This window comes from Gasterosteus aculeatus, chromosome 9 (genome assembly GCF_964276395.1).
Source record: "Gasterosteus aculeatus chromosome 9, fGasAcu3.hap1.1, whole genome shotgun sequence".
Classification (NCBI taxonomy): domain Eukaryota; kingdom Metazoa; phylum Chordata; class Actinopteri; order Perciformes; family Gasterosteidae; genus Gasterosteus; species Gasterosteus aculeatus.
The window spans coordinates 3,454,022-3,479,301 of NC_135696.1; the positions used below are offsets into that span (position 1 = coordinate 3,454,022).

A 25,280-nucleotide genomic window follows, 5' to 3' on the forward strand; every position below is an offset into this window, starting at 1 on the left:
AATAACATGGAGGTATTCCCTGGTAGGAAGACATTGGTGAGCCCAGAATCTACAAATCAGCAAAAAGAAACAATGAATAATGCTTATCGATCCACAAGGTAGGATCCATATTATGAGGTACACTGATGTATTCGTGGTACATATATGTATTTATATATGTGCATTTTCCTTTGCTTACACAGAACGACCAGCCAAACCGCAGCAAGACAGGTTCCCCTATACCTCAGTTGTTTGTATCTGAAGAAGAAGAATCATGAATGAATGATTCATTCCAGCCCGGAGTTCAGAGGTCAGCCTTTGTTCTAAACGAACACAACTATTAGAGCAACTAGCACCAAGCGACGCTCATCAAACGGTCCAGTCACCACTCGAGGACTGTGGTTGTAAAGGTCACCTGCATTTGGGCTGCCATCAAATAACCCTCAGATCTGCCAATGAAAGCAAACAGCTACAACTTTCCCTTTTAAATAAACGCATCCCTACACGCACACTTAGATTTACCGTCACGCGAAGGTACCCGATGCCAGGACACACCTGCTGTCGTTCATTTTAGATAGAAGCGACTTGCTCATTATTGTTGCAGGTAATAATCTCTCTCATACTTCAAAGACAGTTTTCTGTGATCGCTTTGTGAAAATGTACTATGATAAAAACTTGACGATTATAGATCGCTAAATGGTCCCTGATGTCAGGATGGCGCCCCGTTATTTATTATTTGTGAATCTTATTGACATAATAATTCTATCAATGTCAAAGATTTGGTGTCGAGTGCCTTTAAGGCGCCTTTTCAGTTACCTGATGAACACCATCGGATGAGCCACAGCCAGATAGCGATCCACACAGATGTGGCACTGGAACAAGACTCTTCCTGTCACAGCCATTCCACGTTGGAATTCTATCAAAGCGACCAGAGCACCCAGTTTCAAAAATATTTCGATCAGCGAAAGAAAAAAACACAAGGAAGTGAAGATTTCCACGGTAAGCAGGTTTAGAGTTAAAAGTTCCGATGTGATGATGCTGCGCTTCCCGGAGGCGATCAGCCACAGAGCCCAGCAGTTGACCACTATGCCGACGGCGTGATCGAGTGAGCCACTGAGATAAATGACATCTTCTGCAGACAGATGATGAGCTGAGGACACGTTGGCCATCTGTCTGGTTCTTTTCCTGAAGATCAAGAACCTAAAACCAAAAGCGGATGAAACAAATTCAGATTTTTGTGTATAAAGTCGAGATGTAGTTTTTACTTGTTTTATTTAGTTTCAAGTCATTTTGTGACATTAAGAATGTATGAATTTTTAATTTGTATCAATGCGGTAAAAATGTGTAAAAATCTTAGTAGAAACAGTTAGTAGAAACAACATTGTACATAATAAAAACGATATTCACAGAAATATTAATACCCCTACAAAACAGATATCACCCTTTATTGAAATGAAAATACCGACCTGTTGGACCGGTCTCCCTTGTGTCCAGCAGCTCGCACCTGCTTCTATATGGGAGTAATTCCACCGGCGACACTTAAGCCTGCTTGCTTTATTTGACTAATGACGCCTCCGTGTAGCTTTAAACAAAACATGACAGAAACTCCAAATAATATCCAAATGATATCCAAATAATAACACTTGTATTTTCTGTCATTGACAATCATCGGAACATTGATTTGTTAAACAACCTCTTAAGGACAAGTTTACATAGGTAACATTTGTTTTTATTAAGTTGATCTCTTGCTCGACACAATCGGGTTGGAACTTGAATGTGAAAAGATAAAACAAATGAAAAAACAGGATCAGTTGTGCATTAGTTTATGACAACAAAATGACATGTTTAGTCACATGAGTATCACACTTTAATAGATTTCCACTAGCTAGGTGTATATGTGATGGATGTATGTACTGTCATATATATATATGTATACATACACACAAGTATACGGTTTATATATTCTGTCTGATTGTGGTGTATAGTGTGTATGTGTGTGCGCTTTATGTCCGGCATGTATATATGCTCCTCCTCCTCCTGGGTCGGCGGGGAGCACAGCGGGGACCCGTCTACGCCTCCTGGGTCAAACTTGTTTCCCCATCAGAACTAAACCTACAAACTTGGTGAGCTGCGGCATGTTCTCATGCACAACACATCGTTGGTTTGAACTTCAGCTTCAACAAGTCTGTGAGGGTCCCACCAGCAGCGGAGTGATGTAGTCAAACCTCCCCAAAAGCACACATTCATGGATCGCTTGCATATATGAGGTATGGACAATCCTTCCAGATCTCCAACATTAGGAATTAGATTTTGGGGGAAATGTATTGTCAGTCTGCTGTACTACAGTGGCCGCGAAGGCCGGGTCCTCATGAGGATGCAGCCCACTGAACGGAGACACGGCTTGTGAGGCCGTCAGACACCGTTCAGAAAAAAGGAGTATTGGTCAACTTAACTATGACTAATATTATGTGCTCACATGTAATATAGTTCTGGGGAGAAACATGTCTGAAGGAAATGTTTTCACTCCAATAAAATAGATTATTTAACAACTACTAATAACAGTAATAAAATTGTTTTCGTAAAAAGGAAGAAAAAAGAAAACAATAGCTGCTACGAGTAAAGGAAGCACTAATGTTACACGACTGTCACAACATGTCTGGTTTCACAGTGAAGCTCTGAGCATACAGAACACACGTGAGAGACAACAGACCATTTAGTCAAAGGGTTTATTGACACAGTCCGTACAGACGGCCCTCTCGCAGTATGTACTCATTTTATGTCAGTACCAGATATTCAAATATATGAGACTAATCTACATTAATGTCAGCATTTGGACCCTTTGTTAGAAATGATGAGACAACACAACAGGAGGGGAATGGTGAATTCAGTCAGGATCTTCAGGCGGAGTCCGGTTTGACAGACACATCTGCAAGCTCCAGGGTCTTCAAGTATTTCTAGGAGAGAATGAACAAGGAACCTGGATTAGACCGGAATATTCTGGCCAAAGATTGTCTGAAGATATTGAAAGCTGCATTACAATAAAAACGCTTTTCACTGGGATTCAGATAACAGCGACTAACACTGCATTACTGGCCAGGGAGCACATGTTCACCACCAGACTCCAACGTGCTCAGAGAGCCATGTTATCATGGCGCCCAAGCTGTCACTGACTACGTGAAGAAATCTAGAAACGGACTCAAAAAGTTGGAAAATCCTTGTGGATCTGCATGAAGGCAAAAGGAATGAGGGAACAACAGTGGTCCTTTCACTCTTACCAGCAAATATACATTCAGTAGTGTGAGATGCATGTAGTGGTAAAAACATTCTGTAAACAATTGTCTCGTGCTAAAAGCCAGGTCTCAGTGCTATTAGCATAAAAGTGCTAACATTAGCAGAGCACATCAGCGGGAGATTATCTTTTTTTCTTTTATAAGAGACAATACATAGGCATAACAAGAGGACAACAAAGCAGTAAAATACAAACCAGCAAACGTCATGTAGTAGTGTGGGCAAAGGCGGTGCGTGTGCGTGTGTGTGTGTGTGTGTGTGTGTGAGCATTTCAGATGAAAGAAAAAAAAGGTACATAAATGAGAATAAATTCCATGAGTTAAAAATGAATAAAGTCTGGAAAAAATGCCTTTAACAAAGTCCGGTGCGGTGTCGCCGTCCACCAGCAGCAGCAGACTGTCTAAGCTGCTACAGTGTGTTGGATACGTGTTGTTGATGGAGCACAGCCGGCTGGTTGACGCTCAAACACCTTTTTAGAAGTGATGCCTGCACTCCAGCTCAGGAGCCTCAATCCAAACGGGCCGGTGGTCTATTTCAGGGCGTTTGGGCCTCAACCCGTCAACACAAACGACTCTGTGTGTGTGTTTGTTTGTTTGTTTGTTGCCTACCTGTAGGTTCTCGTAGTGTTTGAGGGTCTTGCAGTGGTTTCTCTCTGCCTCTTTGGCTCCAGTGAAGAACCGATTACATACTTTACAGAAGAAACCCGTCTTTGGGACCAGATACTCCAAACCTGTGGACGGACGCACAGAGACATGCTGATGACCACTGAACATGTGTGAAGGCCGTCACAGGGAGTGAAGAGACACGCGTCTTACCAACTGGGCTGCTGGGGTTAAAAGGAGGGAGGGAGTGGGCTGTCAGTAACCTCTGCACAGCCTCCTCTGTGTTGGTATCTGGATCTTCTGACCGCTCATGCTTTCCTGTGAGAGGCCGATAAGCATTTTAGACCACAGAGCCGGTCCTGGATCTTACTGCTGCCACACAGAAAAAGTAAGGCCTACCAATGTCCACGGATGGAGCTTCCGTCTTTACGTCCCGCTTATTCTCCCCTTCCTCGGTTTTGTCAAACGCCATGTCCTCCGTTGTAGCCTGATTGTGCTGAAGTCCGTTCTCCCCGCTCTCCCTCTGGGAAGTCACCACTCCTGCTGGGCTGTTTGAGGAGGCTCCAGCAGGAGCTGCAGGTTCAACTTCAGTGGTGGAGTCCAGAATGGCGGTCAGTGCCGCTTCTATGGAATAATGACACAAATGTCATACAAATACAAAACTTTAAAATCCCCCAAAACATCTAAGATGGGGCCACAGAGGAAGTTTTTTTCTGAAAATATTTTATTTTGAAAAAAAGGGCCGGATTCTTCGACACATTTCCCAAGCCTTCTTTTTTCTCCACAGCGATGAGAGAGACAACTATCACCAGTTTAACTCCCTAACAGTAGCTATAAGCAGCTTCAAATATAGATTTAAAACTAAAACATCTTTTCATCAGTGGCTGTGTTTGTTTTTCTGCAAATAATCAAAAGTTGTTGTAACCTTGCTCAAATTATATTTAAAAATAATAGAAAAACGGCACCTATCAGAGGTGTGGTCTCCGGTGCTTTTGGTGGACATGTTGGCGCAGGCGTTCGGCTGGTTGGAGCGCCCGCCTGCGAAGCGCCCGCCTGCGAAGCGCCCGCCTGCGAAGCGTCCGCCTGCGAAGCGCCCGCCTGCGAAGCGTCCGCCTGCGAAGCGCCCGCCTGCGAAGCGCCCGCCTGCGAAGCGTCCGCCTGCGAAGCGTCCGCCTGCGAAGCGTCACCTCGTGAAGCGTCCCCCTGTGAAGCGTCCCCCTGTGAAGCGTCCTCTCGCGAAGCGTCCCCCTGTGAAGCGTCCCCCTGTGAAGTGTCCCCCTGCGAAGCGTTCCCCTGTGAAGCGTCCTCTCGCGAAGCGTCCCCCAGTGCTGCGTCCGTGGAAGCTGCAGCAATTAAATCTGATGACTGAAAAACATCTGACGTCACAGCTGTCGACACAGTCACAGGTTCATCACCCGTCACCAGGGGTGCTGGGACATCTGACACGCATGTTTCCGTGGAAACCGCCGTGGGCATGACCTACAAAGAGAAAACAGGAAGGGACCCGTGATGTCAGTACATTGTAAAAGATTTAAATCCCCAAAACACAAACGTAGTGGCAGAGAAGAAGTTGTACCCCTGGAGATTCCTGTTGGACGGACGTAGGAGCATCCTCCCCTCCCTCGGCGGTTTCCATGGGAACCGAGGGGGAAGTAGAGGAAGGAAGGTCGTTCACATCTCCAACTTCATCTACTGTCACAAAGTCGCTTAAGTTGAATGGGAAGTCATCAAACTCCTCGTCCACCTGATTCCATGACAGGACACAGAGCAGAATGAGCAAAGGAATAAAGCGGAGAGAGTAAACACTTTTGACTCAGATGTGGTTTTTCACCATTTCGGTCTCTGCTTCAGTGTTGTTGCACTGTCCATCACTCCAGGAGCTCTGCTTGTGTCCCTCGGACCAGGAGGACGGCCGTGACCCTGACAGACCTTCACTGTAGGCTCTCTTCCTCTCCCGCCACTCTCTTTCTCTCCTCTCCTCCTCTCTGTCCCGTCTGGCCTTTTCATTCTGCTCCCTCTCTCGCCTGGTCCTCTCCTTCTTCTCCCAGTCCCTCCTCTCCTTTTCCCTCCTCTGCTTGTCCCTGGCCTCCTTCTCCTTTCGTGCCGCCTTCTCTTTTAGCTCCCGGTCCTTCTTCTTCAAGTGGTCCTCTGTGTGGCTCTTGGCTTGCTCTTTGGTCTCCTCGGCTGCTTTGTTACTCCGCTCTGTCTCCATGTGCGCCACCCCGTGTCCCCCGTTGGAGGGAGCTGCTGGGCCCACGGTTCTTGTTCTGCACTCCACAAGCAGTGCGTTCACCATCTCCTGTGTAACCTGATAGCACGGGGATGAGAAAGAGGCAGAAGAAAACTCACAAGCGTCAATTTCACACGTTCTAGGTTACATTCAGGCTGCAAGAACAGGAGCATATTTTACCTCTGGGTGCTCTGGCATGGCCGCCTCCTGGGAAGCTGCTTCGCCGTCAGAACTAGAAGTCTTTGTCTTTGTCTCTTCATCAGCATGAGTCTCGTTATCGACACCTTTGTTCTCCTCGACTGTCTCCAGAACCGTTTCAACATCTGATCTTTCCCTCAGGTGTGTCTCCAGATCTGCTTCGGTTTGTGGTGCAGCCAAAGAGTCAGAAGCAGCAACAGTGAGCGGGTCTTTTTTCATGTCCTCATCTTGGCTCCTGTTTTCTTTCAAGGCTTCGTCTTCACCAACCGTCTTGTCGGTGCTTTGCAGCTTGGCATCCTTACTATCGCCTTCTTTTTTGATCCCCTCTGATGGAGAATCAGAACTCTCTGTGTGCGTTGTGTCTTTGTCTTTGTCTGCTGCTTGGCTGCCTGTGCCAGTCGCAGTGATGTCCTACAATCAGAGTCCATCAAGCATTCAGCATTCAGCGGTTGATGCACGGTTAAGCTGCACAATTGTATGGCAATATTGGACAACAACTTTTGGACGTTGCGTAAATGGATGACCACTGCAAATCTTTTATCAAAGACACCAACCTCAGCTGAGTCCAGGGATGCCGGGACGACTTTGGTCTGAGTGTTGACTTTGGGGTCAGGCTTGCGGGAGAAGAACAGCGGGTTGTTGTGGATGATGCACGGGAACTTCTGGAAGCGCTTGTACACGGACAAGGCCATAGCTGCAGTCGCCATCTCACAAATGACCTGAGCCGGAAGAGACACAGTCAGATGGACGGCGTATGAGACGTCTTCGCCTGACAAAATAAGGAGCAGAGCGTCGGGTATGTGGAGGGAACACATCGTAACCCGAGGCCACTCACACAGTAACAAACAAGGCTCAGGAGATGACGGATCAGCCCGTTCACAGCTCACCATATTGTTGAGCTCCAGGGTCTTGATGACAGTACCAAAGCGTCGCACCAGTTTCTGGACCTCGGCAGGGCCGGACGGCGTGCTGGGAACATTACTGATCACCAACAGGCTGCTCCAGCCGACAGCAACAGAACTCTCCTGCAGGATGCAAAATGATTCAGTTCAGCGCATCACATGTGCTTCATCGTCGGGAAACGTTAGTCTGTCAATAAATGAGAAACCAGAGAAACCAAACCAAACGTTATGTCAAAACAGTTGGGACGAGGAAGCATGCTGGTTGAAATACTCACCAACGGGTCCAGTGATCCCATCAGCAGGTTGTAGAGAGCCACCTGTTGAAAGAATGACACCGCTCAAAGTTCTACACACTACAATGTGCAACTTGGGAGACGATGGACAGAGGACACTAGCAGCTGCGTAGAGGATCCGTGCTCAATATGCTGGGAAGCGATGAGTCTTACCGGCGTGTTGAGGCCAACGCGCGGCCGGAGATGCGTCATCTTCAGCTCACGGTCTTGAATCCTTGCCGGCTTGGAGGTGTGGACTTTCACCATCTCTTGAGCAACCTCCATGTCTGGCACTGACACGAGGACCTGACGTACGAGAGGTACGAGGGTTGGTAATACACCTGCAGTTTGTCCTCTCAGGAGACGAAATCTGCCTGAACAGGAGCTCCAGGGCATGTTTTTCAAATGGTATTAGTCTATGACGTATTCAGAATATAAATAATTGAACTATGTTTATAAAAGACAAAGATGAATTCTGTTCAGTGATCATTCATTGTGACTATTCTCTGGAACAGCTGCTTTGGATCCTCATATTAATGGCGCCCAGTTGTGTTTCAGCTTCAGATGGAACCGAGGTCACACCAACCTTTCCGATTTGTGTTGCAGTGATGACGTCGGAGGGAGTTCCGAAGGTCTGGACCAGCTGGAGGATGTCGCTCTCCGTCCAGCCGCTCTCCGGAAGTCCTGTGATCAACACCATGCTCTTTTGTAGAGACATTGGATCGGGATGTAAAACAAGATGCAAAATAACTCAATTACACTGTATTGCAAGTGATGGACTTTAAACAGTAAAAAAAAAAAAAAGAGAATAGTTAAATAAAGAATGAAATAAAGCGGAATACGTTCAAATAATTACACAGAACCTTCTGCATTTGGACGACAACATTCACGACTCTTTCACAATGCTGTTATTCATGTTTTACAGGGTTTGTGTGCGTCATGTACCTCATCAGACGTCTTCTGGTCAGCCTCGCCTACTGCCACGGCCGTTAAGGAGGAAGATATGGGGGGGGGGGGGGGGTATCGTTAGTATGTTTGCAATGCCACATACACACACTGTCGCAGGGGTCCGCATTAGTGCATTTGGATACACTGGCACTCACCTATTTTGTCGGCAGGTGTTGCAGACTCACAGTTCCTCGTCTTGATACCAGATTCTCCCTCGGGGTCTGCGTTGTCCTGCACTGGAGCCGGTTTGCTGTGGAAACCAAATGATTCAGAGTGGAAATGGGCAGATTGTGCAGCATTTGGGGATAAAAACATGCTTTCAGAGGATGGAAACTCTGACAAACCTGTTGGTCGTGTCCAAAGACGGGCCTGCTTTAGTTTTCTAAAAACAAAATAGGAAAACATGCGTTTACTAAGTGTGCAGAATAATGCATTCATGTGGTCCAGAAGATTTGTGTTTCCTGCCCCTTCTTAAATGTACTTTCAACTGATTTTCCACTCATTCAGAGTTCATGTTTTTTGGTATCTAAGGGTTGCATGGGATGTTCATGCTAGATGTACACATGTTGCATGCATGTGGTACCTTTGCGATTGAAGCACTGATTTGTTGGCCTCTGATGGAGAGATTTGTGGAGTTGGCCAACGTCAGGGCGCAATCAGCCTTCACCATGCAAACAGACGCCTGCAGCAGGGGAGGGGGGCAGTTATGATGTGGGACCAGACATCGCTCAGCAACACAGAGGCAGGATAACTGTAAGCTGCAGTTCAATTCGATGTGTAGATGTAATAAATGTGGCTCTGACAAACCAGGGGAAAACATCATGTTGAAAGGAAATGGCCAATTACGAGCCTTTTCAAGTGATCAATATGTGGTGTGCAGCTTTTGTTGTGTTGGAGACGTGAGCAGCACCTTTTGTCCTTCCCCGTTGTGTCTCTCCTCCTCCGAGCACGCCATGAGGATCACATTGTTGATCTTGCCGAAGGACCCCACCAAGTCGGTGACATCCTGCTCGGACGCATCCTTCGGGATGCCTGTCAGATACACCAGGCGGTTTGCATCAAACGGGTCCTGGGAGGCGGGAGGGACCGTTTTCTTCTTCCGCTTGGCTGGTGGGACTTTGGCAGACTGGAAGTCAACAGCAGAGGTTTGTGGGTTAGTTTTAGGGGAGCACCAGTATGAGACAATTATTTACAAAGTATCTAAATACAACAGTAAATGCAGTTTACAGGTTGTTTTTTGAAAATGTTGAATTATAACTGGCAATATTTGAACAATAATTGTACCAACAATAGTTCACCAATGTTAGTTAAGCAACTTTCAGCCATTTGATCGAGTCATTTATCTGCCACTACGCTGCTTTCTGAACATGGTTGATTTCAGGGGTCAGAGGCTTTAGTGGTTTTGTCCACTTTACGGTGTTTGCCAGACACATATTCAGGAATAAAAGGGCTTCTGAAATAAGATAACAATACAGTACAAACTACGTTTCGCTCAGGATAAAATCATTTCTTTTCTCATCGCTTACTCTTTGAGAAGCACCAGCAGCCTTCGCACTTACCGTCTTGGTCGGCTTGGTTCCGGGCTTCGTCCCACTCTTGCCCGTTTTGGCGGGGGTCTGTAGTGGTCCGTGTTTGGAGCTATAACCCGCCTTAGAGGAGGGGGGATGTTGGCCGGCTCCGGGCGAGAACTTGTTGAAATCCTCATGAGGACGCTTCACGCCCCTTTGAGGAGGATGCTCTGTAGACCGGAAGCAAACAAACCGATATTCACAAGTCAAATCTAAAAATGTTTCATTTGAAGCCCCCCGCGAATACTAACCACTGACTGTTCCTTAAATCCATGAGGAGGGCTTATACAGGTTTTATTTCATTTTTAATCCAGTAAATGGAAACATACCGCCTTCCTGCAACATGATAATAGTTTCTAGACAAAGAACCTTTGTTGCATGTCAGGCCAGCCTTTCTCTACAACTTAAAATCTAAAACAGATTTAGAGCACCATGAACACTTCTCCCCACTTCCATCTTAAATGTGTCTACCTTTGTAGTATTGCAGCCGGGCCTGATTGTGAGGAGAGAAAGGGCCCTTGTTCGCCCTGTGGGGACGGGGGGCCACTCGGTGCTTGCTGGGAGGAGGACTTGGGGTGCGAGAGCCAGAGAGCGATCGAGACACCGAGTGGGATGGAGAGTGGGCCATGGGGTCCCACAGAGCCCGGCTGCCATATCGGCCGCTCCGACTGGGTAAAAGACGACATTTGTTAACAGTTAGTGAAGAAAAGTGGATTGAGACAAGTGGTGATCCAAAGGGCGACGTTTGCATGGATTCCTGTTTTTGTTCTTTTTCACTTCGTGCCGACTGAGGAACAGGACTGGTTAAGATTTCACAAATCAATGTTCAGAAGCAACAAGTAGGTGTGGACAGAAAGCCGTTACTGGCTATCGGGTAAAGAAAGTTGTTCACATCGCTTTGTTATAACTATTTTTTGACTTGATTTTTAGACTCATGTAGTCTTACTGTACACACAAATAGAACCACTGTAGCAGGGATACAACACCGTACTGTGTCAGATTGGACATGCATGGAGGACATTCGAAATGTGTGGGACACGGCACATATCGGGACCCACTCCTACTGGCTGCTGGTCACGGCTAAAAACAGATTGATGGAAACATAAGAACCAGAGCGCAACTGACCTTGGTAGATACGGTTTCCAGCCAGGGTACCTTCAGAGACGCACACAAACACCTGTTAGAATGGCATTTCACATTTTCTACTCCTAAACTCGTATACTAAGCTGTACTATTTCACATCTGCATCATGTTCTGTGATAGTCGGTACGATCTCAAGCGGTTGCTTGCAGAGGCGGGGGCACTCCTTTGCTTCTATGTGGCGTGGTTGGCACTGCCCAGTCCCCAATACAAAACCAAACCGGCATTCGTTTCCACGGTAAACTGCTCTAGGAGGCCCGAGACCCGGGGACACGTCCCTCAGGACATGGTGGACTAAACCAGAGATCCAGCTGAAGTGCATCCTGCTTCCCCTGTGTTTACCGGCAGTAGGCAGCGGTTTGCTAGTGTGAGGAAACGCAGTGGTATGGAGAGACTGGCTGAGACAACAGCCAATCCCGAAGCTGATGGTCTTACCGCTTTGCTGACGCGTGGACAAAATGGCAGAATTGAAATATAAACACTTGACAAGTATCGGGATTCTTTCTGGAAATGGACCCGGCAGAGTGTTGGAGGCTCTATTCTTATATATTCACACTGTGACTGCATTTGTTTTGTTATAGAATAAATACTGAGTTGATTGAGAGGAATCGCCCCACGAGTCAGACGGGACACAAATTCTTTACAAAAGCCCAGCAGCCATTAGCACATAGCACTCATACCGCCTACCAAAGACTCATTTATACATTTTCAATTTGGTTCTCATGTTTGCTATTCTTTTTCGACAGCTCATCCCAAAACTAAATGCAACAATTTATATAAAAGTCAGTATGAACTAATACTGGAGAGCCAATGCTTCAGCCGATAATTACAATCTCCTCAGTGCAGATGTCAGTTTGAAAGCTTGAAACAATTAAGAGGTCATTTTGAAGACAAAATTGATTTTTGGTCAAATTTTATAGATAATTTAATTAATAAATGTCCAGCATTTTAACCAGGTCACATGTTCCCCAATCAATTGATCAACTAGTTTTGATGGCTGGGTGATACGTATTCCATTGGAAGTTTAATGTAATACATTACTTGAACGTACTACGAGAGCGAGAAAGCCGCACACATACGCCTTTAGTGTGCGTTTCCAGCGGCTCCACACATGCCACACACCGCAGTCAGTCGGGGTAACCTGTTAAATGAGCATTCACTCTTAATACTGACTTGTTGCGCAGGTCTCTGCAGGCAGCAGTGTGGTTGACGGTGTTAACATGGTCAACCCAGTCCTGAAGAAAAATGACAAGCAGAAGAGCAAGATATTACAATATGAAAGCAATAGACAAAATCATAGTCACAGCTGTATTCACATGAAGAAATAATGTGTTCTATATCCAAGTTACTCTTCATCATCTTCATTATAAAATAAGAGGTCTCCTTGTTGGAAATTCTGTTGTCATAACAACTGATTGTGGACCGTGGTCCTGCCTCCTCCCTGCTGCATGAACCCACATCTCATTTACGCTCAGCAATAGCTTTGCTTCTTCCTCAGTCTTTGTCTCCGCACAGGTTTCCATGGTTACGTCATCATTATAGGTCACATTTCCATAACTGGTTTTATTGCCATTACCCTTCATTTCTCCATCATTATTCTGCTCACTACTCTCAGTAGTTTATCTTCTCTGTCATAGGCGTTGAATTGTACATCTTTCACATTGTTCATTCTGTACATATGACATTCATTGAACTGTGTCCATCCTCTGCCGGTCTCCAAAAGGGGCCCCCTTTTCTCTCCCGTTAAAGGTGTGATGTGAAGATCACAGGAGAGAAGTCACGTTTACAGATTGTGGATCTGTTGCGAGATCATTACATGCAATTGATTGAGGATTCATTGAACTTATACTCAATAGTAGGGGTGGGAATCTCTTGGCACCTCACGATTCGATTCCGATTCAGAGGTCAACGATTCGATTCTAAACTGATAAAACGATTATTGATGCATCTCGATTTTCTAAATTTTCTCAAATCTGAGTTTGCTACTCAGAGGTTGCTAATCACTTCCTACTTTATTTAATAATTAAATAATTAAAAATCAACAGATGAATTACCTTCTCTAATTTTTTATAAGAGAAAAAAAAATCTGACAAATAGCTTCTTGCCAAAATCTTGCCAACTTTCAATACGGATTGACTTTTTGGAAAATCGAAATAATGAGCTAAGATATGCGCAGGCTCCTTCACAGTTCGGTAAAGTTGGCAAGATATTCACAGATTCAGACTGACGGACCGGTCTGCGAGCTGGACGCATTGCTCTTAATGTGCCGGTAATGATGGTAAATGATGGTTGTAGCTGGTTGTCATCTACGGTCCACTACGATTACCGAAGGGGGGTGTTTGTTTTTTGACGTTTTATCTCATAATTTCGTCTTTTTCTATAGTTGTGTGAATGCATCACTCCAGCCAATCTAAAGACGAGGTTTGTAACCAATCAGGTGTAGAGACCATGGTGACTGGCTCCGCCCCCTTACTGTCAAAAAGAAAAACAGCGAGCGCGTAGAAAACCGATTCGAGCGCGAGCAGAGACGAACCTCGCGAGCGAGGAAGTTCACGCTCCGCGAGCGAGCAAATATCTTGCGCGAGACGGGCTTTTGCTCGCGCGAGACAGGCTTTTTTTTTTTTTTATTCCGATGATTAACTTTTCTGAATCGAGACCGAATCGTTCTAGAGAAAATCGAGAGAAATCAAAAAAATCGATCGATTTTTTTTCCCCCACCCCTACTCAATAGGCTACAAGGCTTGTTTTCTCATTAATTACATTTCTTATAGATTTGTCAACCTTTATTTAGACCAACATTAATCTAATAATGACAAAATGTATGGTAAAACAAATTGAATTTTTTTTGGATCTTTGCAAATACCACACCTTATGTGAAGAAAAAGGACAATCACTCAAATACAGGTAAAAGACAGAGGCAGCGTACAAACCACTTTAAAACGTTGGGATAGTCAACAACACCATTTAAAATGAAAAGCTCCACGGCCAGGGTCTATTTAACAGTTATTCCTGTTGAACCAACTAAACATTTCTACTGTTTGTAGCAACTTTAAGAAAATAATTGTATCTTGTGGACGTCCTCCCAGTCCAATAACAGATGAGTGAACATGCGGCTTGAGTGTTAAGGTTTAGAATGACAGTAACGTCTGAACTTAACTGGCCTTCATAGCAGATTAGCTGGATCCATAACGTTTAATGTCATATATTAGCTTACTCACAACTAGATGTATTCCACGAAACCAATGGAATAGGCAAACGGGTTTTCCCATGAACTGTGTGAAGGGCCAGCATTGTTTAGAAATGTGTGATGCTGTTGGAATTTTCAACCTTACACTTTATTCACTAAAGCATTTTCCTCATTAACTGGTTCAGCATTAGTATTTTGTCCGGTTAATGCTGGAGTCTTCGTCCCATTAGGTCAATGAGCAAAAAAGGGGTGTGTAGCTATTTTGGTTATATAAGGAGTTGTAATGGACCCGCCCATGAAACCTCTTGTTGTGTAGTATTTGAAAAAGCAGTTGTTTTAATAATGGGCTTCACAGTAGCGTAGTAAGAGGGGCTTTTGGGGCCATGCCGGACACTCGTAGTTTAAAATCTTACTTCACTTCACTACGCTATGGTTCCGTGCTGGGTCCCCTCCTGTTCTCGCTTTACACCAACTCTCTTGGCGCTGTCATTCGCTCGCATGGCTTCTCTTGCCACAGCTATGCTGATGACACCCAACTAATTCTCTCCTTCCCTCACTCGGACACCCAGGTGGCGGCTCGGATCTCTGCCTGTCTAACTGACATCTCTCAGTGGATGTTCGCCCACCATCTGAAAATCAACCCCGACAAGACTGAACTACTTCTCTTTCCCGGAAAAGATTCGCTTACCCAGGACCTGACAGTCAACTTTGGAAACTCTGTGCTAACGCCCACTTTGACCGCTAAGAACCTCGGCGTCACATTCGACAGCCAACTCTCCCTGACTCCCAACATCACCGCGACAACGCGATCCTGTAGATACATGCTCTACAACATCAGGAGAATACGTCCCCTTCTCACTCAGAAGGCAGCGCAGGTACTGATTCAGGCTCTTGTCATCTCCCACCTGGACTACTGCGACTCCCTCCTGGCTGGTCTCCCTGCCACCGCCATTCGACCTCTGCAGCTCATTCAGAATGCATGAGGACATGGTTACATCCAGGACATGGTCAAACCCTACATCCCAACCCGCACTCTCCGCTCTGCATCTGCAAAACTACTCGTCCCTCCCTCACTGAGAGCAAAACACTCGACTAGATCACGACTCTTTGTTGTCCTTGCGCCGAAATGGTGGAACGAGCTCTCTGAAGACACCAGGACCGCAGAGAGCCTTCACATCTTGCGCCGCAAACTAAAGACACACCTCTTCAGACTCTACCTCGACTAAAGACTAACAAATTGTAGCACTTAAATTGTACTTGTAACATCACTCATCCATAGCAAATTGTAAATTGGCTTATTTGAGGAAATTGCACTTTGTTTCTTGTTCTCCTGAGTTTGTACCCTATGGTTGAATGCACTTATTGTACGACGCTTTGGATAAAAGACATGTTATACAAACGCTAAATGACATGTAATGTAATGTACGCAGTTGTCTTTTGAAAAGCACTGCTGTAATGTCTGTGAGGTCACCCGTGGTTACTTAAATCAGAGCATTCTATGCAAAGGGGAGAAAGCCCGAGTGGAGCTGTGGTAGGATGAGCACATGACATCCAAATTATTCTTTCATTTTACAATCAAATTAACCACAGCACACATCAAACTGGTTCTTAAAACAACAAGTAAATCATTGTTCAACTAAGGACATTGAGTCATTAATAGATGCCATCTTGTCAGTGAATGCAGCACTGCATCTGACACCAATACTGGTGGACACCTGCCGTTATGACTGTGGGGTACAAATAATGCTTTGAAAGGAAAGCGCAGTGCACTGGCATAGTTGAGATCCAGTACTCAAACCAAAGCTAGCTGCATCATTTCGAGTAGGGTCAGAGTCCATGAGCCTCTCCCCAGACACCGCTGCTCGTACAGTGCTTAACCTGCTTAATATAGATAGCTAGGACATTTATTAGGCTCTAAAACTACTTCTACAACTCTTGACTATATAATCCAAAACACATTAAGTACATCAACGAATGTTGGTTTTATTTTTGGATCCTATGATATTGTTTGTAGCCCCATGGGAAGATACCTCTTATTTAGAGCAACTGTACCTAAGCCTACTTTTAATATACATTTTGAACCATGCCAAACGGTACTTGGATTAATGTCAACAAACGCCTGGTGAAGAAAAGTTACCACAACATAACATGTGACGGTATTCCACTCAGACATCGGTGCAAGAGTACGTTGGCACTCACCTTTTCCTGATCACACTGTGAGTGGCACAGGGAGCAGGTATGGGGATACACCTTTGGCGACACAGCTGAGAAATCACTTATCATGGTGGGGGTCGGTAACTTTTTGCTGCTGACGCGTGGTCTTGAGCCAGACGAAGAGGACAGAGACCGTCTCGAGGATGCTTCGCTTTTGGCTTCAGATGGCGGCCTAGGTTTGGGTGCGTCGCGCCTGTAGTCCCGGTCCAGATTACGAGATTTGGATGACCGTGCAAATTCTCTCCCAGGTGACCGACTGCTCTTGCGATGGTCGCTACCCGTCCTGCGATAGTCCCGGTCTCCGTGCTTACTTGACTCATTGTGTTCCAGACGAACCTGCCGCCTTTCTGTTTTCTCCAACTTTGGAGCTGATGACGAGAATGACGGGTACATTTTAACTGTCCTGTCATTGGAGAGCCGCTCTCTCTTGAATGTTTCTCTGGTACCAGTCTCTGCCTTCGCCCTACTGGCATGACCATAGTCAATGACTTTGCCGGCTGTCTGTGTAACAGTAAGAAGGCTGGGCACTTCTGGTGAGCGTGAACGTTTCAATGGTGAAGAGCGGGAAGGAGGCAGCGGCATATCACGAACACTGCGTGGGAAGGACGATGACGACGTAGAGGCCACAGTCTTCTGGTTGCCCGTCTTGTTGATTTGGATGTCACGAAGTATGAACGGTAAAGTATCTGGGGTCAGCTGATCATCAGGGTAGTGACTCAGCACTTCTAAGTCCTCATTTGAGAGTCCAAAGCTAGCCAGGATGCTTCCTGCACTCTCTGGTGTGTACAAAGCCGGACCATCCCCACTGCCACCACTTCCGCCAGCATTGGGGTGCCGTGCTTGCGGGGATGGCGAGTCACTTACTGTGGCTGCCCAGCTTGGGATGCTTGTTCCAGCATGGCTGCTCTGTGGCTGCTGTTGAGGCCCCTGTTGTCTTTGGGACTGATGGCCAGCACTCGGCGGAGGACTTGCAAATAGTTTAGTTGGAGGTTGGTAGCTGGACCAGTCTACTCCTTGCTGTTGACCGGACTGATTATCGGAGGAGAGTGTCATTGGGTTAGAGCCGTAACTTCCATGTTGACTGATCCCAGAAGCAGAGCCTTGGTTCTGGTGTTGGTTCGGTTGGTTCATGTGGTCAATGTGGCGGTGATCCACATCTCTAGCACCCCGGATAGCCAGGGCAGACTCCAGCTCATCGGGAAGCTGTGTAGGACGAGGGAACTGGAAACCCATCACCGGCGACAGCATATTCGAGGGAGGACGATTCTGATGCGGATTTGGGGGCTGCTGATGATGAGGAGGTCTCGGCCCACTAGAGAAAGGCGGTGGCCCTTGTTGTTGGGAGTGCTGGTGGTACATGGCAGCAGAAAGACTTTTGTTTCTGTACGTTTTTCTGTTTGTGCTCACGTTAAACCCAACTGATGAAACCTGCGGTCTATTGAGGAGACTCAGGAGGGCCAGGTGAGGCGGCAGTGCCAACGCAAATCCGTTGTCGTTGTGACAGTGGTTGCCAATGGTGATGGTCGCTAGTGTAGCAAGCTGCTGAAGAGCAATCTGCACACAAGTCTCAATCTGAGCCAATCGGAAAGCTGTCACTGCGGCAGCACCAGCCACAGGTCCAAATAGGAAATGGTTCCCTCTGGTGTTGTTGGCCAGGGGGAATGTTGCACTGGGCTCCAAACGAAGGGTAGGAGCGAGGTGCAAATGTCTGTCAGTGTGCACAGCGAGGCTGTGAGGTGGAAAGCAGAAATATACTATTACAGATGAACAAGCTTTGGTTTTTCATTTCATAAATAGATTTCAGATGAAGTCCTTTTCACCGGTTTTTAATAACAAATTGTTTCAGTTCTCATTTTGTTTGTGGTTTCTTTCCTTTAGAATTTGTGAAAGCACCAAGAAATCACCTCAAGTTGTATTTCTTGTAGTCCCACAGTGCTTTTCTTTGAGGACAGGGAAAGCAAAGCAACATTATGCAAGACAGAAAATATTGATTAAACCTGTAAGGACACTACCGACAAAGACCAAAGCTCTGGGCCATATAGAAATAATAAATATCTGCCTGCTTCCAAAGAAACACTTGTTAGCCTACTGTGCATGTTTACTATTGAAACATTTAGGCCTCCTGGTAAAACATTCAAAGCACAAAAGAACAATTTTACAATTTATTTTTTAAATATTCCCTGCAGGCTGTATGCATCATGGTCATTTATACAAATTCTAAAGCACACTTACCATTTCCTGGAACGAAATGAACACATAAAGTACTGCAGAGAACTTTGCGTAATGCCAGTAAAACACAAACACTTTGAACAACATGTAGGCCTGAATGACGTTAAATGTGTTTCACTAGACAAAAAAAGTCTACTTAAGATTCGGGTGCCTTTATGAGGCTTCCTCTTGGTGTCTGAGCAGATTGAAATACTTGCCTTACACTACTCTGGTGACTTCGTCCTGACCCGGGCTGTAGTGGTAAAATTAGAGGCAAGTAAACAAAGAATCTTGTGATCAGAAAGACCTCACCGTGACGCAAAGCAATTGACGCAAATCCCGAATGCGTGCGGATAAGTGCTAATGCACCTTCAGTCGCTGAAAGAATTACAGATGCAAGTTATTAATAGCGTTGGTCCCGGTCTTAATGCAATGTTGTGCGAACCAAAAGAACTCGGTGGTCTCTTCAGAAATTGCCTGATATCTATGGCTAATTAATCCACTCCGCACAGGAACGCAGACTAAAGCCTAGTTTATGCTTCTGCGTTTTCAGAGCGACGCAGACGCAAGACCCCCTTGCGTGTCTTTTCACACCTCCTTGCGTGCCTGCGTGTCGGTTGTAGAAGCGGGTTGTAGGAGGGAGATCGCCGCAAACGTCGGTCGAGAGGTGCACAAAGTTGTGGAGGAAAATACTGGACAAATGTGTCCTTGATGAAAAGCAGCCGTGGCGATGCACGGGGCAATAAAGTCTATGATAAATAAATAAACAAACCAACAACTTTCACACACAAAGACGTGACTCTTTAGTCTTCAACAAACACGTTACTCCGCCAGTCGTTCTGGCGGTAAATCTGCAACACGCGCAAGACTTTTAGAACCATGAATTGAAATGAGTGCATCGACGCATAAGCATGCGCCAGTCTTTATCCACAACGCAGTGCCCCCCTCCCCCCGAAAAACGCTTAGCCATGGATATCAGGCAATTTCTGAGTGGTCCCACTGCCACAGAGGCCCACAAAAGGCCTCAGCTGCAAAGTAAGACTAAAGAAGATCAAATACCATTTTAAAACTTTGTTTTGGGTCGCACATCATCACATCAGGACGAACGCCATTATTAACATGCGCTCAAATACGATGATGCAGTAACAAGCCAGCCTCCCCTTTCCATCTAAATGGCCCCAATAAAACGGAAATTCTTAGCAATTGAAGATGCATCAGTACTTATCCTCACATAGTTGCTCTTTGAGTCAATTGCTTCGCGTCACATTTGATCACAAAATTCATAGTTTACCCAGCTCTTATTTCATCACAGTCATCACAGTAGTATTTCAATCGGCTCAGGCGCCAAAATTAAGCAACAATATTAAACGTAGCGTTGCGTGTTTTAAAATTACACCACATATATTTTGGCTGTTCCAACAGCAAAATACAAGGCGGAGGGAGAGTTGAAGTGCGTAAGTTAATATGGTACAATCATTTCTTCTGTGATCGGACCTTGCATGTTAATGTGACATCGTCATAGGGATTAGGTTTTAACAGGGAAAATGCGTATGTAATAGCAGGTTAAATGAATACGCTGTTCCTCACTGTGTTGGAGGGACTGTGATTGATCCCATATGTGAGATTCAAGCTGGATTTAAACAGGGTTTTCCCAACTTCATAAATAATAACATATCAAATATATTATTTTAAGGGATTTAAATCAATGATTTGTGTCTAACCCATTGACACTAATCGAGCTGTTCATGTCCTGTCGGACCATTATCCAATATTGAGATCTCTCAAGAAAAACGGGAATAAAAAGCGACCAACTTTTAAAAGAAAAGAAGCAGTTGAAGCAAAATGATCCGAGCCTCTGACAAACATTCTGACCGACTTCAGTCTTTCTCACGTGTTAAGCTGCTGCAGCACTAAACAAACAGACATGTGCACCAATGGCCTGGCTATTCAGACCCCTGGGTGCACACTTTCTGTCATCGGTTTCACACTGAAGGTCAGAACTGTAACTCAAGTTATCATGTTCACAAATGTGATTTCTGTTGCCAAATAGGACACACGTGGGGTCTCACTCTCGCAATAGTACACCAATAACTTTATTGTAGTGGTCAATGGCATTTCCGGTGGAAAGTATCAAATCCGAGAAATAGAGACCCGGAGGCGCTCCCGGGTAACGGTCCTATTCTCACTCCTCTGTACAGTATCTAGGTACAATGGAGCTTGGTGAAGCGGGTCTCGCTTCCACGTAGGCGCCGAGTGACTGTAGAGCTGCACCAGAGTCCTGCATGTCGGGTGTTCGGGTTCGGTGCTCCTGAGACACGAACCCCGCAGCAACGTTTTGATTAAAACTCGTTCAAAGCGGCTACATGCAGACCTCCAGGCAAACGACACCCGGCCGCATGCTTACGTGTGGAGCGGAGCATACTATGATAGAACAAATACCTAATTTGAGCAGATAGCCAACCAGGTAGACCCAGACATACCGGCCATTTTGGGTGTTTTCACGACGCAGCGTTAGCTTTAGCTGGCTAGCGTTAGCTACAGAGAAGAGACCCGTTACATTCAATGAACGCTCGCGCCATTTCTAAATCCGTAACACATCAAATGAAATATACCTGTGACCAATGTTCGGTGTGAGTCTTTGTTGTTACCGAATAGTCGTGATTCCTTTTCAACCCGCAGTCTCTAGAATCAGGATGTGTTCCAACGTTACAGACAGCGAGATGCACTTCCCCTCTCAGTTTTTCAGAATAAAACATCAAGACATATCGAAACAAAAATACGCATTTCCTGCTGGATGAAGCTGTTCTTATAATTTATGTTATACAAACATTATGAAATTACCTTAGACCTCTTATTTGGGTTTCTCAAACATACATTTTTTTTAAGTGTAAAAAAAAGAGAAAGAGACTTTTATTTGTTACATCATACTGTGCAGTAGGCCCTCTGATGCAAACCCAACTGCATCACACCCAAAACGGTAGAAATTAGAAAGGTCTGCTTGTATTTCTCTTTTCTAGTCTTCCATCCACTCATGACACATTTACATCACATGGTGCTAAAATACACAGTGACACATGCCCATCAGTAACTAACATTCAAAATGCAATTTTGAGATTAAGTGTCTTGTCTAAGGACATATCAACATGCGGATTAGAGGAGCTGCAGATACATCCGCCGATCCTCCAATTGAAGGAGTCCTCAGGTGCACTCAGTATCTCCACCGGGTGTGTGTGTCTGTTAGCTGTTAGTAGCGTTATCCTCATTAGCTGTTAATACAAACACAATGCAGGACTGCTGTCCACCGGCTGCTGCCAGCTAACTGTCTCCCTTCCATGTCTTGAGTGGAAACAGGTTTCAAATTTAAGCAGTTATTGATGACGTCACTTTCTGGACGGTTGAGCGTGGTGGGGAGGCAGTAGTCAATGGTAGGAACAAAATGGTATGACGGTAAATAAAATGAGACTGATGCATCCGGTAGTATGCAAGACATGACCAGTTACTAAGACATAAAAGACAATGACTAATAAGGTTGGTAATTAGATGGCAAAATAACTCACCACTGAGTATAGTGTGCAGGTTATATAAGAAAGAAAGGGGAGAGGTAAAGAACAGCATGTCATTGAATGTGATGTGCTCATCTGTTTCTGCAATAGCTTCACACTGCTGGCCCCACTTAACCTGAATGTCAAGGGTCAAACTTTATAGCAGCTCGCTGTTGCCCTGTGTGTGTTTCTTTCTTGCACAGACATAATCCACATAACATATTCATGACATTTGAAGGTTGAGACTTGGTTTAGTTAGAGTTTTGGTAAGTCTCCAGCAAATTATTCAATGTCTTTAAAAGTTATGTTTGTGTGTGTGTGTGTGTGCGCGCGCGCGTGTGTGTGTGTGACTCTGAGTTTCTGTCTGACCACGTTGCTCACACATGGACAACAATAACGGACACACACTCCAGGGACACACAGTGATGATTAAAGCGTACTTTATTTAGAAGTATTATGGAGCACTTTGGTCAAAAGGCTCACTGGCAGTGCTCGGACATATTATATTCAAGATGGACCACAAGCTGCGGTTCAGTCCTCATGTTTCCACTTGATACTTGTTTTTACACCTAGGCAGCATTCCTAAGTTGAGTCATGTGAATTACTTAATTAGATCATCTAGATCAAGTGTGCCTTAGGTAGTAAATAGTGGATCAAAATACTACCAAGGCTGGGACAAGGTCTTCATGGGAGTCACGGGGTATGTCCATAGATTGCATACAGAGAATGAACATCGTCACCACCATGTCACCTATTGGTTTGTGGTCTTTTTGACGTAGGGCGTAACAGCGAAGTAGGACGTACGGACGACAGGCTGGACGATGTGTTCAAACAAGGAACACTTCAAGAACCGGATGTGGGGAGAGATTTTACAGAAATCAACCAGATCTCCTGGGGCATTTAGTTTAGTAATCTGCTTTCAGTGTGTTGAGTAACGTACTTCCATCAACTATTATTCATGTGATTCAATTTGTGACTTTACGCGGTTTGGTTGCAAATAAACATCCTTTGATATTGATTGAACTATGTGGTCAGGCTTATTTTTATACAAGTATGACCCTGACGCGTGACTCTCAAAAACGCTAACTGAATAATTAATGCTGACAGAAGCCTCACAGAGCCGATTTCGGACATAGATGAGCTAGTCGGTCACCAACACAACACCAGCTGGAGGAGCGAGACGTTTTTTTGCCATTCATTTCATTTCAGATGTCCAATCGATTGATCAACCAAACCATTGGATCACACAGCTGTGTAAGAACTGTGCATGATAAGCAGGTTACTGGAGGTCCCAGATCACAGATTGACCCACAGTGGCACAATACTCATGCAGCAAACGTGTGCTCCAGTCATGTAGTTGTCAGAGAGTCAGTTAGTTCAACAAAAGAAGATCTCACTAATCTGCATGCCGAAATGGAGAAAAGGATTAAACCAAGAATCAATGAGTCTATTGATTTATAGCTATCAACAATAATTCCAGATGTTTGCTCCTGGAAGGACTACTTTCAAAAGCACCAAACTGTTAAGACACTGACTGTGTTGTGAGCAAGCGACCAGCTAATCCACAACATGTACAACAAAGTAAATATGAGAGTTATTGGGAAATGTCAGAAAAAGTGGAAAAGACAGAAGAAGCAAAGTTCTTTTTGGACACAAGCAGGAGAAGCTGAAGGAGGAGATGGAGAAGGCAAAATCCCTGAACTCAAGTTGTCGAAACAGCAGGTTTATTAGGTCGTCGAAGCATGCTGACAAGCCGAGGCCGGTGGGACAAGCCTTAAAGATCACAGCTGTCTGCACTAATAGAAAAAGGATTCCTCTCAGAAAGAAGAAATGAGTTAAATATTTGTCCCTGTCATGTCATTTCTGGCCTCTCTATTCACATCCATTAACACTTATGTGTACACAAAAAACAAAGTGGCAATAAGTGAAATACTGAGGCTATTGATCCACTGCAGCCAGTACAAATGTCATATACCCAGTTGTGCTGATTAGCATACAGCAACTTTAAAGGCTCACTGTGCTTTTTTTATTTGGGAAATTTCAAAAAGGCAAAATTTGAATAGCTGGAAACCTCTAGGACTTGGGTTTTTATTCTTGCCTTGAGTAACATTTTCACTCTATGATTTCACACAAAATAGGGGACTCAACGTGTTCATATCCGTTTCCATCATATTCATAAATTAAGTTTTCAAATTGTGATATTCAAAACTCGCCTCAGTCAAAACAAATGGAATGCTTCAGATAAGAAATGCTTAAAGAAGTCCATGCAAAAGCCTGGAGGGTGAATATGATGAGCATTGGTCACTGATTTACAGAACAAACAGATGAATGGCTTTCTACGTCACCACATGATGTTCTCCACTTCCTCTCTCAAACTTTAGGAAGTCATAAAGTGTCCCTGCCCCTCTCGGCTAACCCTGTTACTCACTGATGAGCCCTCTGAGCTCGCTTCTTCTCGCTGAGCTTCTGCATCTCCGGACCACTGTGGGAGCCCGAAGCACCACCCTCAAAGATCCACAAAGGACAGACTGAAGAGCCAAAGACGGGACCAATCCAGAATGTGAGACCGTCCAAGGCCTGCTGCCCACCATCTCCAAAGTCCCAACTAAGTGCAAACTTTGAATTCTTGTTGCTGAACACTGCTCCGTGTGCGCCCGTTTCAAGTGACCTCGCTCCCTCTCTTTTTGCCTCCACCCTCTCTGGCATTTCACAGACAGCATTACACCCGTCCCCCTGTATCACTCATACACACCGAAGCAGGGTGAGTCATTTTTATCACCCCCCGACGCTGTCAGAAATGCATTCCGAAAGAAATAGTTCACTGGCAAAAGAAAGGCATCTCCGATGACAGCATATCAATGTGAATATGTTGCATTGCAGTGTTTGGATTTCAGTACAACACGCACAACACATTGACAAGACTTCCTCTGGCCTTTAAACTGTATTTAGCTGTTCGTAATACTCAGTCAGGCGGCATCAAGGGTTAAGCCTCTTTAACAGGA

The 25,280-nt window shown here is 45.1% G+C and overlaps 1 protein-coding gene across 21 annotated transcripts; it reads right to left on the reverse strand.

Moving 5' to 3' along the window:
• Positions 1 to 2,691: 2,691 nt before the first annotated feature.
• Positions 2,692 to 24,996, reverse strand: LOC120825782 (uncharacterized). 21 transcript variants are annotated; one of them, XM_078080138.1, is made up of 25 exons: positions 24,707 to 24,996; positions 18,433 to 18,468; positions 16,514 to 18,257; positions 12,301 to 12,362; positions 11,113 to 11,142; positions 10,459 to 10,655; positions 9,979 to 10,157; positions 9,330 to 9,545; positions 9,003 to 9,101; positions 8,764 to 8,801; positions 8,575 to 8,669; positions 8,417 to 8,445; positions 8,058 to 8,174; positions 7,646 to 7,777; positions 7,475 to 7,516; positions 7,185 to 7,322; positions 6,852 to 7,016; positions 6,280 to 6,708; positions 5,701 to 6,177; positions 5,446 to 5,613; positions 4,835 to 5,348; positions 4,269 to 4,493; positions 4,083 to 4,187; positions 3,876 to 3,997; positions 2,692 to 2,933 (listed from the first exon to the last, which is right to left on the reverse strand). In XM_078080138.1, the coding sequence occupies exons 1-25, from the start codon at positions 24,982 to 24,984 to the stop codon at positions 2,877 to 2,879; spliced, it is 5,694 nt and encodes a 1,897-aa protein (XP_077936264.1). In that variant the 5' UTR covers positions 24,985 to 24,996; the 3' UTR covers positions 2,692 to 2,876. The 21 variants fall into 21 exon arrangements, with proteins under 21 accessions (XP_077936264.1, XP_077936263.1, XP_077936269.1 ...); XM_078080137.1 differs by having other exon boundaries at positions 8,417 to 8,448; XM_078080143.1 differs by lacking the exons at positions 18,433 to 18,468; positions 24,707 to 24,996 and adding exons at positions 18,955 to 18,989; positions 21,385 to 21,507 and having other exon boundaries at positions 8,417 to 8,448.
• Positions 24,997 to 25,280: the final 284 nt, after the last annotated feature.